Raw genomic sequence first — 18,193 nt, 5'->3', positions numbered from 1 at the left:
CTGCGAGGAGAACGGCTTTAACGAGAGTCACACGAGTGTTGCAAAACTGTACTCTACCCAACGAGAGGACCAGACCACCTTGACCGTGACTCGACGTAAGCGGATATAGTAAATTATTCCGCTAAATTATATGCACATATAAAGCGTGAAGCGATAAAAATATTATCAAAGTTCCATTTGAACGTAATTCTCTTTGGGAAAGAAATCAAATTTATTTTTTTCTTAAAATTCATCATCAGTTTTAAGCGTAGATCGAAAAGTAGAAGACATTCCCTCTGTGCTACGTTCTCGCTTTGCTTGCTTCTTTACTACGTGACGAGTATTGCCGATTTGTATTATGATAAAATATGCTCCGTCGAAACCGATTATCTACCTTCGGTATAGTGGAGCGACGGTACATCGTATTGAAGAACGCTACGCGGAATGTAATGTCATGTCCGGCCTCATGAAATGCGGCTCGCGTGTTCAGTGTCGGTAAAATTCATCCGACTCCGAGATAACCGCGTCCAATTGATTAAAACGCGAAATTCTTGCTCGCTGCTCAAAGAATTGAGATCAGGGACACCATACGAATGATGTACGAACACGAACGATTAGGTCTGAGACCTGTTCATTATCATTGGACTAGTAGTATACATTTACGGAACTTGAAAAAATCAGGTGTAAAATTGAAACTTGTTGGAGAGAAGACGGAGAACATAAGTGCAACTATGTCAGCAATAGGAAAGAAATCTGTTAACACTTCGAATCCGTCATGTCGCGGATATTAGTGGTCTTGTCATTAATTCGTTACCAGGAGCGATGGATGGAAGCCACGTAAGAGCAGCGCAAAGGCTGCAGCTTTAATGGCAGAATGAAATCAACATCATCGGCATGGAATTCACGCGAAATTGATCACTCATAGCTCGCTCGAAGCCATCACTGATCGCGTCACACTAATGGCTACGCACATTCACAGACAGATTACGTGTACAGTTACTCGATCGTGGTACACACGAAGTCTTCTCTTTTTTATTCAGTCACGGCAAAGTCAGCTGCTAGGTAGTCAGTGTAGCGCGAGTTTCCATGCGATTTCCACGCGCGATTTCCGAGCACGTCGTGGAAACGTTCGCGAGGAATCATGAACGATCACACGATGACGTGATTATTAAATACTCCGCGGACGTCAGATCAAGCACAAAGTTGGAACAATGCGCGTTAGTTGGACACGCAGCAGAACACGAGTACGGTGTGCTTCTCGTATATTCGCTGCACCTTATTTTGCATACTCCAACGAACCGAGAGAAAGAGAAAGATGTTCTCGCGCGGTTACAGTATGTTTCGCGATCATCGCAAAGTGAAGAAGAAGAGCACCGATAGAAAGAAACATCATGGTATCCATGGGTCTGACTCGACCAAAAAGAACAACAAGGCGGACAAGAGTCTTTTCGCGTGAGTTCGACTCTCGCTCTCGCTCTTGGCAGAGCAATTTTCACAAAGCGTCCCGCTTCTCCCTCGCCCCCACGCTTTCTGACGACCCGGTGATCATTTCAACGGGACTCAGAAGCAATTTTTTCGAGAGGTCTATTCTTGACTGAAGTGGATTACACCTCTTGACAGAATGAGGCAAATAAACAGAATAAGTCATTATCCCGTGACATTAGAAATTTAAAATATCTGTTATTTTTTCTTATATCAGAAGAGAGTGCATAAAAAGTAAATCGTTGAAAAGGTTGACTGGTTACAAACTTTATTTCTTACACATTTTCTTCGAATAATAAAAAACAACGGAGATATTTTCGAATTTAACGTTAGGTGACTGTTATCTTGTAAGCTACCCAGATAGATAAGTGTACATAAATTTGACAGCAACTTTGTGTGTGTGCTAGTCCATTTGTGGAAGTCGCATGCTTCATGAGCGGTTCATATGGCATTCATATTTAATATACAGAGTGTCCCATTTTAATCGATCACCTTAAATATTTCTTGAACAGTGCATTTTAGGCAAAAATGTTTCAGATAAAAGTTTTGGGATTTCGAGGGGGACATAAGATGATATCATTGGTTTGACCTCGAGTAGCGTCAAGGTCAGGAATTTGGTTACTTTGATTTTTTTAAATGGAACCCCCCATTTTTCATTACATATTCTTATAGCAAACTTCGAGAGCTTTCCAAAACACTATAATAAAATATTTTTTCATTAAGTATTTTTCGAGTTAAAAGACTTCAAAGTTACAATATTGTTGCCATTAACATTGGTACCCAAGGTATTCGACCGACGGCTAAAACCTTTTGAATGTTGTTCAGGGCCATGACCTTGACATTTATCAAGGTCAAGGCGATTGGAGACTGTTCCTAATATTTTCATTTCTTCAAATTTTACAGTGAAAACGAAAATAATAATTTAAAATCATGAGGTAACATGTGGAGTCCGATTGATTCTAAAGGATTATAATGCTCACAATGCTATGATTATTAAAGAAATTTATTAATAGAATTTCACACGTGTGCTTCTTTGTGGCCCTGACGAAGCAATTGTAACTTTGAAGCCTTTTAACTCGAAAGATATTTAATGAAAAAATATTTTATTATAGTGTTTTGGAAAGCTCTCGAGGTATGTTATAAGAATATGTAATGAAAAATGGGGGTTCCATATAAAAAATTTAAAGTGACCTTGTCCTGATCTTGACGATGCCACTCGAGATCAAACCAATGATATCATCTTATATCCCCCTTCAAATCCCAAAACTTTTATCTGAAACATTTTTCCCTAAAATGCACTATTCAAGAAATATTTATAGAATAGCACGAAATGGAAATAAAATTAAAAAAAATTATCAAAATTTGCTCAAAGCAATATATTATGTAAAATATAATGTAATATAAAAATCTGAGTGTAATTTTTAGTGAATTTGTTACTGCATTAATATAACAAACAATTTACATTATTATGTAATGTAAATTTGATAATTAAATCTTTAAGTAGTATACTGGAAAAATTGTGATAAAATATTAAGTTCCTTTTGATTTACTTAAACTATTACATTTTTCTTAACTTATAGCAAACATAAAAATAAGATATTTTTTGCATTCTATTTTACAAAATTTTTCCAAGAAAATAACAAGACAAAAAGAAGTCTAGATATTTGAAAAAAATTCGCCCTGGAGGGAATCGTGCAGTCATTTTAAATTACAACTGAAGAACTTTGATTTTGTGCAGTATATCTGCTTCATAGGCGTAATTAAAACAATAGTGAATAATTTCATTATCGATAATGTTTCATATCACGATAATCGTGATAATCTATCTGGGTAGCTCTGAAGGGAAAAGGAAGGAATTTGTAGCGCGGCAGTAGTTCAGTTAAAAAAAATAGGCCTCAGACATGAATGTATAGTTCGCGGGAAAATGAATTAAAATTCGCGGGAAAATAAGTTAAAATTCACGGAAAAATGAACTACAATGAAGTAAAATTCGCCTAACGTCATTCGTCGCGTTTCCATTGTCATCCGGATCGACTCGGTCGACGTTTTTCGCGTCAAGGGCTCGATGAGCACCGTACCGGTTTTTCGTTCGGTTTCGACTCGTCGACGGTTCCCGTCGTGACCGACGAGGGTGTCCTGCGTCCCACACACACGCACATACGTACTGTGTAAACGTGTACGCCACACGTGTACACACACAGACATACACACACACATACATAACTGGCCGAACAGGCCATAGCTCGGGATGCCTCTGTCACGCGCCACAGTCTCGATCGCGTCCGTCATCGATCGCGGTGATCGCGTGTGTATTGCCAATGAAATCAGTGCAACTTCGAAATAGCTCTCGTTTTAGCGACGGTGTCGCCAGAATGGTGCGCCTTAAGAATCCATTGCTGCAGCACGGAAGCTACAAGTAAGTGGAAAAAAAAGGAGAAGGAGAAGAGAGAGGGATGGAGAATAGAGAGAGGGCGTCGTAGGTTAAGTCTTCCCTTCGTTCATCCTGTAATCCTATCACGCGTCCGTTCACCGAGCACAGCTCCACTGAGGAATTTCTTTCGGCAGAAACGGTAGAAGAACGATGATGCTGCGCGACGACGAACATTCACAATTAACCGGTGTAATCCATGTCGTTTAAGGCTTAAAAAGCACCAATTTCTGAACACGTACCTAATCCTGAACATTTTTATTTTGTACTTAAATATGATTATATTTTTGTTTTTTATATACGATTATTTAAACTTTCTATATAGAATATATATATATATATATATATATATATATATATTCAATATGTATGTATATATTCTCTCCATGTTGAAAATTTAAATATTTAAAGACCAAAACAGTAAGAATGTTCAGTATTAGATATTTTCGTGGGCAGAAAAGTCGTCCATAATTTTTCGAGCGAACTCATCCATCTTGACCAATTCTCCCATTGGACAAGACGCGAATGGGTCCATAAATCCCGCCGAAAAACTATGGGCGACTTTTGAGTCTACGAGTGTACACTGAGTTTCTTCGTAGGATATAAAATTTATTTTTGTGAAATAAATTTTTGTTCCGCAAATTAATTTTTAAGTATTTTTTTTTTGTAGTGTCAGGACATTAGTGCTTTTGCCTTACACGATTTTTTTTATTATTTAACGTTTGATTCTTGTTGTTTTGTTTTGCTCTGTCAGTGATTTGCGAGCAAACCTTTTATACAATGTTAATATTTAACATTAACATATTAACATTTTATACAAAATGTTAATATGACATCTGGCCACGATTTCCGAGGAAAGACTCGATTATTTAAAGAAGTGTGTTAATTTCGTGTGTTTGCAATCTGAATTAACCCATCAAAAATTGAAATAAATTTCGTGTTGTGTTCATCGCGATTACTAATGAGCTCGACGAGCATAATCAATGAATTGCTGCGAAAGAGGTTATTAAATTGTTAATTTTGTCGCACGCGAAATATTAAAACAACCTAGTAAATGGATAGGTAGCAGTTCTCAACGAGGGAGTTAACTAGACCGATAGAGAATTAGAAGAATTTCCTTCGAGTCTTGTGCTCCGATCAATACCGTACAAAGGTTAGTATTTGTAAATACTCGCCGAGAGGAGCCGTAAGTGTGCGATCCCGTGGTCGGAGTCATTGGTTTCAAGATTACGTGGGCGAAAACTGCTCGCCTACTTTCTCCCAAGAGATCACTTTTCGTACACCGAAAAAATACAAACTTGAAAAGCGCAATTTGACGACTTCGTAAAAAATGAATAAACTGAGATAAAAATCGATCCTCGAATAAATCTAAATTAAAATTTATAAAGTTTGAGCAATTGATACTATATATACCGAGTCGCAAAGAACTTCTTTTATTTTTCGAAGTCATCAATTATTTTCTTAATTTGTACACTGTAAAAAATCAATTTAGCCCTAATTTAATGGATATGTCAAATTTTTAACATGTTGAATTTTTAATATACGTATGTTAACATATTGTCATTATTTTAACACTTCTGTGTTAACATTCACCGTTTCTAACAAGTAAACCTAACCAAAAGGTACACTCTGATTTATTTCTAATTTGGCACAAATATAGAAATACAAAAAATATTTACGCCATATTTTTTTCATTTTGGCCCATTTTGAGTTTATAGCTTTTGGTTTACGGACAGTTTATAGCTTTTTAATGTCCTCACTCTTATCATCACCAAGTGCAACAAAAATGCATAAGAAATAAAATTGAATACAAGATATAGTTAAATAATTTTAATAAAATCGGCATAGCTGAGACACGAACCATTCTAAATTTCTTGAACCGAGATTCCAACCGAAATATTTCAAATCTGTGCTAAATTAGTCAAAAATGGCTCGAATCTCGGCCAAACTGAGAAATTATTTGTATAACTAATTTTTTTTAACTTTTTACATGTTTTGTTTAAACATTTTATTATTTATACAACAAATTTTGCACATTTGACCTCATATTTATAATTAGCAAACCAAAAATGCCTTGTATTCAATTTTATTTCTTATGCATTTTTGTTGTATTTGTTGGTGATAGGAGTAAGAACATTAAAAAGCTATAAACTGCCCGTGAAACTTAAAGTGAACCAAAATGAAAAAATATGACTTAAATATTTTTTGTACTTCTACATTTTTGCCAAATTAGAATCTTTGTTACTTGTAATTGCTAAAATAATACAATTTATACATAACATGTATATCCTTAGTGACATATTTTGTGTTAATTGTACAGAGACAAGTTGTTATTCATTAACATATTTGCCTCTTGTTTCATTAGTTTAATTAAAAAATTGAAGTAGACAAATTGGTACATGTGAAACAAGTTGAATTTGACAAGAAATATTCTATAGTCTGTACATTTGCCCGATTTCCCCCTAGCCATTTTAATTTCTCTTCTCTTGATCAAACAATCAATTGTGCCGTCGCTTCTTCTGCCACAGAAGAATCGAATCACAAAGGATTATTGGTCAAACTGCTTCCACGATGTACGTACGAATTATAACGCCAATAATTCGAGAATAAAAAAAAGTAGAAAAAAATAAGGAATTTTGGAGCAATTTTCCATTTCTCACGAGGCGTTGAACTCTCCAGTTTACTTTGGCCTGAATTCGGCTCTGATATTAGCGTACGTGTCGGGTCTTCGTGCCGGTTACGGCACTGTCGTAACACGTGTAAAGCGCATCCAGAGTAGGAGAGAACGCTCTTCGAGGTTTAGGCGGGACAGTTCACGGCGACCGTTGACGGCGCGCGGTTGCATTCGTTTGCCGTACCGGTGCATGCATTCGGTGCAGTCGGCGTTGCAATTCGAACACTCGGCTGCGTGCGAGCTGATGTTCAGTCTCGGTGTGCCGGTTTCGCGGTGTATTAACGAGTGACACTTGTGTAACAATTATTATTGCACACACAAACACACACATACATACACACACACACACACCCACACACACACACGCACGCACATCATGTACGTAATGAAAACGACAAAACGCAGCCTTTCACGCGCGTGCGCGCGTCATGTATTGGGAAAACCACGTATAAAGTCGCTATTAATTATCGCTGATTTTTATCGATTATCCGACGATGGACTTTGTCGTTCCGGCAACGATTTTGACAGGCAAACGAGGAAGTGAGATGATGTTAAAGTCTCCACTGCGCATTATCGGCGTTTCGCACGATATATCCGACCGTTAAAATTTCGCGTTCAACGATACTGCGAGTGGGCGCCATAAAAATTTCGCAGACTCGCTTTGTATCTCAGTCTGTCCGTCTGATCCTATTGTTTGCCGTACACGAGCGAGTAACGTTATCTGAATAAGTCGCGGATGCAATCACACCGCGGCACGGTTCCGCGCGAAAGAGTCACGCGTTATTTCTACGAACGTTTCGTAAGAGCCGAAATACCGCGTGCTACTTGCGAACTGGATGCACTCAACGTTAATGGAATTGTTAATTCTAAGAATTATCTACGCATAAAAAAAGACAAGGGTCCGACGTCGACTTTGAGAAATAGCCTCTATTCAAACGCCAAATATTTCAGCTGCTTCATAGAACAGCTGCAGTTTTCGGGGTTTAAGCCAAGCGAGGACAATTGACGAGGGTAAAGACCTTGGTTCTACCTAATACTACCCTTCTAACAGTCAGCTTGATCTAACGCGGGTTTCTCTCTTGCATCGCCAAAGCGAGCGACCTTCTGTCGTCATTCTCTCCTCTTGTGTCCGTAACGTTAGAATAAAACGCATAGACCGACTGTACACAGAAGAATATATAAGATAAATGTACTTATTCCCGGACATATATTTAATCCTGGACATTTTTATTGTTTTGATACTTAAATACGAATATTTAAACTTTTAACATAGAATATATATTCAATATATACAAATATATTCTCTTTATGTAAAAATATTCGTACTTAAAGACCAAAACAATAAGAATGTTCAGAATTAGATACGTAGCTAGGCATTGATACTTTTGTCTTAATGCATTCAAACAATTGGTTTCATAAGTTTGTACATCCGCAAATCTATCAAATTCATAAATTCTAATAAGTAAATTAAAGCGAAGATTTGGTTTGCTTATATACTACGTAGAGTCAAACCAACGTTTTCTCTTCGATTTATAATATTCTTATAAAAAAAATAAATTTTTTTTTAGTACATACTAATGAGCTTCTCTAAAATGTTTGATGAGAGAGAATATATTTTATATCAAGAAAGTATTTCTAATAACCATTATTTAAGAAAAAATAAAATAAATGTGTAATCACTTTCGTTTTTTAGCAGTAGAATATTTTTCTGTGTGCAATGTCGTTTATTTAAAAAACTTCTGATGAATATATTTTAAGACCATTATGAAGAACTATTTTTTACTGAAGATAACCATTATGTAAAAGTAAATTAAGTAATTTCTTAGCGATAAAATATTTTTTCTATACGTAATATCGTCCCCATGCACTTTGTTATAATAAAATCTCCTAAATTTGTAATAGAGACAAATATATATCTGTGACATTTAGCACTACCCAAAGATGTGTATAAAGGAAACTACAATTTATCAATTTTTTTCTCAGAATCGCTCATCCGCGTAATCGATACTGAGAAGTATCTAATCAAGGTATTTTATCGTTCACTTTGACGAGAGGTCCAGTACTGAATGAATAAACTTCACACAGACTGTCCCCTGTGATCCCTTTCGCGAAGAGGAGAAAGGACGAATTGGAGAAATGCTCTGGCGAAGTGCAGTCAATGCGCTGCTTGTCAATCGGATTTTAATACACACACGGCACGGTACGCAGTGGTAGATCCAGTTGACGTTCATTAGCCTCCATTAGCCGACAGAATGCCAACGGTATTCAGTCCGCTAATGTGCCCTCCACGTGCTCGAAACTCGATCAGTTGGGGCGTAATCGGCGCTAGTAATGCACCAGATGCAACGCAAGTTACGTGCACGATGTAAACGTAACGTGCCTTTTACGACGGGATACTCGGCGCAATGTTTATGCGACACGTCGTAACAGGTGACGCGTGCACATTCAAATGTAAAATCATGAGCGCCGGTTCGGCGAGTCGCGTTATTTCTCTTCCGCAGGATATCGATCGTGCATCACTTCCCCTAACGCGAACTCACAAGTGACAAGTGAACAGTTTTATCTTGAATTCGTCAGTAGTTCAGAATTCGTTTTATCAAATTCGTCAATAAAACTTTTAATTTTTCAAGGACTTCGCGTTGATGGAAAAGATATATCCAGTATGTAAAAAATTCCTCGTGTCTCGTGTTCCCCGGGGAGCTATAAAGTGAAACCCCGGGGAGATACAAAGGACGATTAGATTAGATGGGCTTTATTAGAGTTACTTCACGCAGCGTGCGCGTAGGAGCAATGGGAGTATAGTGTTTCAAAGACTGTACGGGAGAGCGCTCTGATAAAATTACAAAACATATCACACCGACGAAACGTATCCCGGTGACGAAAGTACTCCAAGGTGAGCCGTGTGGACTACCTTCTAAAGATGCTGGACCAAACGTTCTACTCCACCCTAACCGCGGAGGAGAGAACCCGAACGTACCCTATTCGGAAGGCGCGGTGGTAGGTTCGAGGGTTCAAAGGGACATATTCTCGAGGCATTGTTCTATTTAAAGCGGATGGCACACGGAAAAACGCAAGCAGCAAGACCTAGGCACAGTTCTGCAACTTTAATCGGAGTTTAACTCGTTAGAGAGTCCTGTCCAGAGACAAACTTGCACAGTCGCATTACTCATATGCGCAAAGAAATTGACTAAACTGTATCTAATTGACTAAATTGTATATAATACAAGAGACGTTCTTTTACTGCACGGATCATGATTAGTTGATCTTTTTATGCATGTGCAATATACAAGTTTGTCTGGATAAGCTTTTAACGAGTTAAACTCCAGTTAAAGTAAGTTGTGGAATCAGGCCTTGAGCAGTAAGACAATTGACCAATCACGATCGAGTATTCTTGGATCGTAAGAAGAATCATCGATTGTGGTTGATCAACTTTCTCTTATTACTTACGTTTTTCTGTGTTTGCGACTTAAGGCTACTTAAGCTTCTGGCTACTTCATCACGGAACTCATGATTGATGACTTAGAAGCGAGGAAATGCATGCAAAAAATTCCTACAAAGTGCGTCAAAATAAAAAGATACATTTAAAAAATGACACTTGCAACCGATTAGACATATACATTATACTTCCAAAATATTCTGAACACTTTCTTTTTCTTTTAACAATCAATAAATAATCATAAAATAACATTGCAACCTTCCTCTTTAACTTATATTTCCTCATTATATTCTCATCTTAATTTTAGGTTATTTATTGATTATTGGAGCAAAAGGAAAGTGTTCGAAGTATTTTAGAAGTTTGTTTAATCGATTGCAAGTGTAATTTTTTGGATATATCTTTTTATTTCGATATATTTTGTAAGAATTTTGTGTGCGCGTTTCCTCGTTTTTCTGACGTCATAAATCAAGATGGTCGCTGCGAATAGTTCGTATCCTATTAGCGATTGGCGATTAGCGACTACATTTCAATCAGCGCGAAGCAGCTACCTATTGTGATTAGTGACTGCCAATTAGACAATACTATATTTTATAACTGTCAATCGTTAATATGGGCTTTAAACTCGTTATCTTTCTACGTAGATATATTCGAATTACTTCAGAAATTCGACTTAGACTTTCTAAAAATCTAAAGTCAACATTCCTCGACAATAATTTGATCGAGAATCTACTCTCTAAAATGTAATAAGTATATTCTCCACTCTGAAACGCTATACTTATAATTTCTAGTTCAGTTGAAAATATAGCACTGCAATCAGTAAATTTTCACTGAAGAAGTCAATTAATAGTAGCGACTATTCCCATTATTGATGCACTCTGCGAACACAGACAATGTCATTGCACGCATGGAAGCCGTTAATTTCATCGCCATAGACGTAGAAAGTTGGATTTGGCATAGCGAATTTGTATATTACAGATTTTACTGTGAAATCTTGCTTGTACTGGTATCGTCACGCCAAATTACGATAATTTACTAATACGACTAAATTATGAAGACATAAGACGGAGCAAATATAAAAATATTAGTAAATGGGAAATGGAAGAAAATTGGAATCAATAAGATAAGAGAATAAAATTTATCTTGCTTTCTTCTCAGGACAAAAGAAAAAAGAAAAGTATATTTCGCTGTGATCCCTCCGAATTCCTATCCTCTTAAATCCTCTTAAAAAGGACTTTTCAACGATTCACTTTAAGAGAGTAGGAATTCGGAGGGATCACGGCGAAAATATTTTTCATTTTTCTTTTGTCCTGAAAAGGAAGCAAAATAAACTTTATTTCTTATCTTATCGATCTGTCTTCCATTTTCAATTTATTAATAGTTTGTACTTATCAAAGGGGCCGTAATTGAAAATATTTTCTTTTCAAGTCCATTAAGTCAAATATTTTCATTCTAGCGTGATGATGTCATCCGGCGAATCGTCATCCCCGGTGCAGACGATATCCTCCACGGGTTTCGACGTGCCGGACGAAGCCAGGCTGGCGAAAATCACCCCGACAACGACCCCCTCGCCGACGACGTCGACGAAAACGTCGAAAGCCGACAACGAGACCACGACAGCGGACGCCGACGTGGAGGCGATAGAGGAAGCGACGCCGATCGTGCAGAAGACTTTACCCGTGTCGGAATCGACGTACAAAATAGAAAGAAACGGATTCGACATGGACACGACGAAGACGCTCAACGACCACGAGGAGCCCGACATGTGTCTGATCAATTGTATCTATTACACGCAACAGTGTTGCACCTGCACGATACTTTGAGATCTCCGGGGATTCTAACGTGAATATCCAAGAAATGACACCTCCTCGCGATTCTATGGATCGATCCATGGGGTCAATCGCGAGACGCCGTTTTTCGGTGCGAAATTTAGGAATCGACAATAATGCGCCGTTAGGAGACACTTTGTGATATATACGTATATAACATATACGAGGACAGTAGAATAAATCCTGCGGTGCGACGTTTAGAAAAAAATTTTTGATGCGTGTTAATGCACGCGTGTGCACGCGTAAACGTTCGCGATCCTCTCCATTCCCGTCCTTCATGGCGCAAGAATCTTCGATATTGCATCGCGTGACGATATTTAATATCGAGCGCGATGATATTTTGATTAAAATAAAACATTCGATAGATGTTTGATGGAATATTCATTTAGGAGCGACTTGAGAGGCACACGCATAGATAATGAAACTGTATTTATAGAATGTTTTTCTCTGCGAAGGGGATTTATCGCAACATGTGCGCGAGTATACACTGCCATAGCGTCATAAAAATCGCGTTTGACGTATACTCAGAGAAAAGGACACAGCAGCTATGTAAGTGACAACTACATACGAGTTTTGTGTGTACAATATGTTTAATTATAATATATATATATATATATATATATATATATATATATATATATATATATATATATATAATATATGTATAATATGTATAATATATATTAATTAGATTAATATATAGTTTAATAAACAATGTTGTAATTATCGCAACAAGAACTGAATAGTTACGAGTAACTACAAAATAGTTTATCAAACTACATTAATTCTACACATAAAGCTCATATGGTTGTCACTTCTATAGATCACTCTTTTTTCAGTGGTTTCGAACACTGCCAATGATTCGATAACTTCTGGGAATGAGTAAAAAGCAAGTTCTCCCACTGGACTATTGGTCGCGTCCCAAACGGTACAGAAGAAAGTGTGTTCAAACCGTTTTGAAAGTCAGTGTACGAGAGACATTGCAAAAGACACATGTGAGTCCGCGAACGTTCCCTCGCGCGTGTGTTGTTATAGAACTAAGCTATCGCCACATATTCGTCTTCCTCATGACTTGACGTTGAAGCTAGCGAATCATACAAGCGAGTTTTCATGTCGCCCGACCGACACGCTACAGACAGTTCGGTTCACTACATGAATTGCTATCGTGTGTTGGGAGATCTACGCAGCGAACTGAGCTACCTGCAGCGTACATGTCAGGAGGCATCAAATCGTGCGTCGTGTGACGCTAGCTTTAACAACCGTGACCGTACGTTTGCGAGTGATCAGTGGTTGTGTTCAGTAGAGCAAGTTGCTTCGCAACTTGTTGGGGAACTCGTGAATCTGGTTGGCATATCCGGCCTTAGATTCAGCCTAACTTAAGAGCATACATCGGTCAGATTCACAAATTTTACGACTCGCAAAACTCGTAAATCTGATCGCGTGTATGCTCTTAGATTCAGCCAGTGTTGGGCATTTATCGATCGAAATTTTAGCTGAATAAAATAATCAGCAAATCAATCATCAAAGTTAATTAATCGTCATACACAGTACTGGTCAAAAGTTTGAGATCACCGATAAAAATACCTGTCAAGAATAATCTAAATTATCGTTCAGACCAGAATTTTTATTAATGCTCTCAAACTTTTGACCGGTATTGTATAAGATACAAATAATTTCATCGATCTATTGAAACTAATTATTAAAATCAAACATTAATAGATTATAAACACTGATTAATAATTAATAATTATTAATAATTTCATTAATAGATTAAATGGTGATGTTATGTATGACGATTCATTTTCGTGATTGTTCTAATTAATTGATTTACCGATTGTTTTAGTCAAAGGATATTTCAATCGATTGATGTCCACTGGGTTCAGCCAAGATTAAGAGCATACACCAATCGGGTTCACGGATTTTGTAACAGTCGCAAAGCAGCTTTCTGCCAATGGCTTGACAATTGCTCGTAACATGTCAGACGGTTGATCGCGGTTGATCGGAATTTGGTAAAATTGCGAGTCGGAAAGGACAAATCTATAGTATATAGAGGATACTGATACACAGAGTGTACATATATTCCACTTGGAAAAACGAAGATAATACAAACAGTATCAAAACAGTATTCTCGTTGTTCGTATAAGGATGCATTTATTACAAACGAGGAGTAACCCGAGAACAATCACTTCTTAATGCGTCAGTAACTAGGAATAGCGTATTTTGATAATAGCGCAGCTGATGATTAAATCGGATTTTATTTTGTAATGCCCGTGTACGTTTATTTCATTCAACCGCTTCCACGATCGACAATGCATCCCGTATCTCGCTTTTCTTCTTCTCACTCGCACGATTTCATTAGATGCGAATAACAAGATCGTCAAAGCTAGCTTCTGCAGTTTTTACAGAATATGACTGAATTTCGAGATGTCTCAGTATCCGCAGTACTTTCTGCACACATTCCATCCGAGTTCGTCGATTTAATCACCGCCGTGCCTTCCCGATGGCGACCGGGAGCCGTTTATATAAACGTTTCCCGATATATCTCATATAAACATTTATATGGGCATCTCTTCATGATCATCATATAAATATTTATACATGTAACAGTTGAAGATTGCAAGTACACAGTGTAATTTATTAATAGATGCAGACTAGATTATTTTTGTAGTAAATACGACATACGGATTTCATGCGGAAGAGTTGACGCTAAACAATAATGTCCCTTGAAAATCTATCGCAAAATATGTGTCTTGTAAGAATTACGTTGCGCGCGAACAGAAGCTCGTGGTTTCGATAAAAACATTGGTAAGTACAATATGTGCTTAGATATCCCGTCTAACATTGTTATCGATAAGTAAAAATCAACGGTATATGTCTATAAATTTCCTTCACAATTTAGTGTCTAGAGTGCTATTAGCGTCTATCATTGATTCATTAGGCTTAGGCATTTGGTAGGCGCGTAGTTAATGGTACGCATTCGCCTCGATCGCCTCTAGCGATCAACTAAGGGAAGAATACACTTGCGTGTTCTCTTGTAGCGTAATAATTACGTAATAGTGTAATCGGAAAAAACCTTACAGAGTGCGGATGTATCGTGCTCTCATAAATTGAGTATATTGAGGAATGCCCCGAGGAAGATTCTAGTTCAACGCGTGGAGTCAAATCATCACGTGATCTCTCTTGTATTCCCACCGTGTGATACGCACAACGCTGATCTATTAATTTTTGTAAAAGAGGAATCTCGACCGTAACGGAAGGAAACCCTTCTCCGCCTGGTTTTCGTCACGTGAAAACATCACGACCGATCGAGCGTTTAAGAAATGATCTCATGGAGAATAAGTGCAATAAAGTCATTTAATAAATACACATGCACGTGTCTTTTGCCTTTACTGTGTTACGACTCGTATATTGGTAACGGATGACCCTCTGAATTGAATACCCACCTATCCAAATCGATCAATTGTCTAGAATCGTCAAACAACAAGTACAGATATTTTAAGGTCTCAGCGAACCAAAAACTCTCCGTCATATCCTGCTGGCGAATGTTGTGGACATTCCGTACATTACTAATACTCGTGTAGCCGTCCTCGACTTTGGTGTAATTCTCGAAGGCCTATCGATAAACGGTGTCTTTTAGTTAGGAGCCACGTCTCCGAGACTCGGGCGGAAGAAAGACGACACACTCACCTGAAATATTCGCCAACCCCAATCCTGATACGTCCTATTCCCCGTAAAGTACCACATATAAAATAGACTTTCAATGAACTCGGGCCTCAGTAGATTGTGAGCGTCATTTGTCTTTACGTACATGTCCATTTGATTTTCACCTTCCACTTTCTGTGAAGAATTGCAAAGGTGAGAGATCGCTACTGCATTATTTTCTTTTCTATCTTTGCCTCAACGTACGTTCGGCCTGCTATCGTCTGAATTGATGGCGTTAACCCTTGAGACTTACTTGTATATTAAAATAAGTGATCTCAGGTGCAAGGAACGTTGGTTGAGTCGCGTACGTTTGATAGCAAGTCTTAACTATCTCTTCCGCGAGAATATTATGCTCCGCTGGCAGTCCATGATGCGCGCCTAACGCTAAAGTACCTCCTAGGTAGCACGTGAGATGGTCCTATAATGCAAATCAGCTCAATACGATATGGTTCGATATCGAGTTCGTCTAAAGTTATTTACCATTTTCGGCCTTATCTCTTTATTAGCGCCGACTAGCTCGGAGATAAACAGATATTTGTTAACTGCGGTGTGTTTCACGAGATGCTTCTGTGTTCCGGAAATACCTAACAAATAATCGTCGCGTAGGCTAAAAAGTAAACATGTCAAATTTACGTTCATTAACACCGTCCTCCTAATGCTCCTAATGAGCTCTTAATGAGATACTAACTAGTCTATGGTTTTCCCAGTTTGCAACCATTGTTTCAATAAGTATTCGTAATAGCTGTCGCCGCGAGCTCCCAACGTAATCGTCGCGTATTCTCGAAACAGTCCGGTATTCGCGTTAATGAAAATTGGAACTAAGCCGTCGTATTTTTCTAATTTATGTACATGGTCGGAAACTTTTGCGGCTGCAGCCTGAAACAGCAATCAATGAATTCACGTGTATGTATAGACTCTCTATTTTCCTCACATATGAATATATGGATAAATAGAAGATTTCCTAATTCCTCTTGAATCTCTTCAATATTCATCGTAAGTATTGTTACTTCAATTCTATAATACCTCGAATTTAGGTTGCCCTGTGCTACGACTGAGATCACGAAATTCCAACTGAATCGAAGTAACTTCGCTCGTGCTACTGTCAGGACCCCATTTGGGACTGTGTGCGCTTCTGGTGCCAAGATTCACGTCGGAATATGGAACACCCGATCTTGTGGAAAATGCTGGCATCATGCGATCACCTAAATCCATCTTGAACAATCCTGAGTTAATACTTGCGCTCTGTGCTCCTACCAGAATAACTGAAAATGTTTTCCAGACTAGCTACTTACAGCTTTATTTAGAAACAGTATATCACCGGAGAGATGATACGCCGCCAATAAACCACCTAATACTCTAATTGTAACTTCAAATAAATTAACATCCCTGTTCATTGTGAACACTAAACTATCCTCCACCCATTTCCTTGCTCTTGTAAACTCTGAAATACGACGGAAGACTATTTATATCTTGCTGCCAATGAGTGAAAGATGTTCCGTACACTCTTACAATATGCTTACCATCATTTAGCCCCATTAGATACATAGTATCCAATGAATCAACTATTGTGAGACCTAAGCCAAACCACTCATGGTACCTCTTAGTCATTGGTTTTACATTGTCATGACCCCAGGCATATTTCTTGTATCCATCCCATGAATGTTTAAATGCTGCCACAACAGCCTGCTGCTTACCATTCTGTGGGCCTAAAAATCCTAAACATTATGACTCAATTCTGCTCATATGCCAACTTAATCTAATTTAATGCAAAGTATTCTAATCTAATTATACTTGTTGCTACATCTGTCACTGGGTCTATCCCAAAAATTATGATCTACCATTAAATTTGAGAATGTTTGGTTTTGGCTGTGGTGGTTCACCGATTTGATCATCATCAACCTGATTGATTTCTGGCTGGAACTCAGGTTCCTCAATGACCTCACCGGGTCCAGCACCCTGTTCTTCATTATCTACAACAACTTCATCAACTGCCTGCGGAATAAAAGAAAATTTGAAGAGGTTTCCCATAGAGGTTTCCCACACAAAGTGTGCCTCTTGGTGCAACGTACCTTCTCGTACTTGGCAGTCTCTTGTATAATTTCTACATTACTGTAGTCCACCTCATTGTCAGAGGTACCACCTTTGGTTTCGCTAGGCAAAAGATAAAATAATAGAAGTAGAACCGTGATAATTGTAAAGTATAGAATGTTTCTCTGAAACCTGGACAACTGATTCCATTGCTGAAAGAGAGACAGATAGCCGTGAGAGTAACGAGGAAACGACGACAAAAATGCGGCACATCAGGCCGACTGTGCGGACTAAAAGTAACTGCGCGAGATATTTTCCATTCAGACATACGTACCCTCCACAGACTGCGCGAGGTGCCCCGTGCAAACGACGCGCTGTCGTGAATATTTAAACTAATATAATCCGATTTAACCGAGTCTCTGGGCGAGAACATATTTTCATTCAGGTTAACTTGTTCTGGCACGTGCGGAAGCTCGTGGTGCCGCCAGAACACTTGAAGTACGACACTGTGATGAATTAGTCCGACATGCGGGGGTCCACATTTATACTATTTATGCTAGGGTACCCTCAACGCGTTTTTACATTTTCACTAAATACACTTATTATTGCTTCAACGTGTGACCCATGTATGAGCCGAT

At 38.2% G+C, this 18,193-nt stretch overlaps 2 protein-coding genes across 16 annotated transcripts in view; one reads left to right on the top strand and one right to left on the bottom strand.

Moving 5' to 3' along the window:
* The window catches only part of LOC116843764, a 25,283-nt gene extending 10,092 nt beyond the window's left edge, over positions 1–15,191 (top strand). For 3 of the 14 annotated variants that reach the window (XM_032814506.1, XM_032814510.1, XM_032814509.1), the window contains 2 exons: positions 11,453–12,374; positions 12,665–14,090. In XM_032814506.1, coding sequence (XP_032670397.1) covers positions 11,453–11,819 — 367 coding nt within the window. In that variant the 3' untranslated portion in view covers positions 11,820–12,374; positions 12,665–14,090. Of the gene's footprint in view, positions 1–898; positions 1,432–3,024; positions 3,878–6,004; positions 9,561–11,452; positions 12,375–12,664 lie in introns of those variants that run through there. The other 11 variants (XM_032814512.1, XM_032814504.1, XM_032814511.1 and 8 more) reach the window with 11 other exon arrangements.
* LOC116843754 (endoplasmic reticulum mannosyl-oligosaccharide 1,2-alpha-mannosidase) lies at positions 13,951–18,193 on the bottom strand. Of its 2 annotated transcripts, none has more exons than XM_032814486.1 (11): positions 17,890–18,193; positions 17,597–17,767; positions 17,366–17,519; positions 17,048–17,242; positions 16,820–16,968; positions 16,551–16,739; positions 16,216–16,403; positions 16,008–16,134; positions 15,781–15,945; positions 15,513–15,662; positions 13,951–15,438 (listed from the first exon to the last, which is right to left on the bottom strand). In XM_032814486.1, the coding sequence occupies exons 1-11, from the start codon at positions 17,986–17,988 to the stop codon at positions 15,220–15,222; spliced, it is 1,806 nt and encodes a 601-aa protein (XP_032670377.1). In that variant the 5' UTR covers positions 17,989–18,193; the 3' UTR covers positions 13,951–15,219. The 2 variants fall into 2 exon arrangements, with proteins under 2 accessions (XP_032670377.1, XP_032670378.1); XM_032814487.1 differs by having other exon boundaries at positions 15,220–15,438; positions 17,048–17,233; positions 17,890–18,192.

Source organism: Odontomachus brunneus, unplaced genomic scaffold (genome assembly GCF_010583005.1).
Source record: "Odontomachus brunneus isolate Ranch 3 - 2012 unplaced genomic scaffold, Obru_v1 Obru_scaffold_035, whole genome shotgun sequence".
NCBI lineage: Eukaryota > Metazoa > Arthropoda > Insecta > Hymenoptera > Formicidae > Odontomachus > Odontomachus brunneus.
The sequence above is the reverse complement of the archived record's forward strand: the minus strand, read 5'-3'. Positions and strand labels throughout refer to the sequence as shown.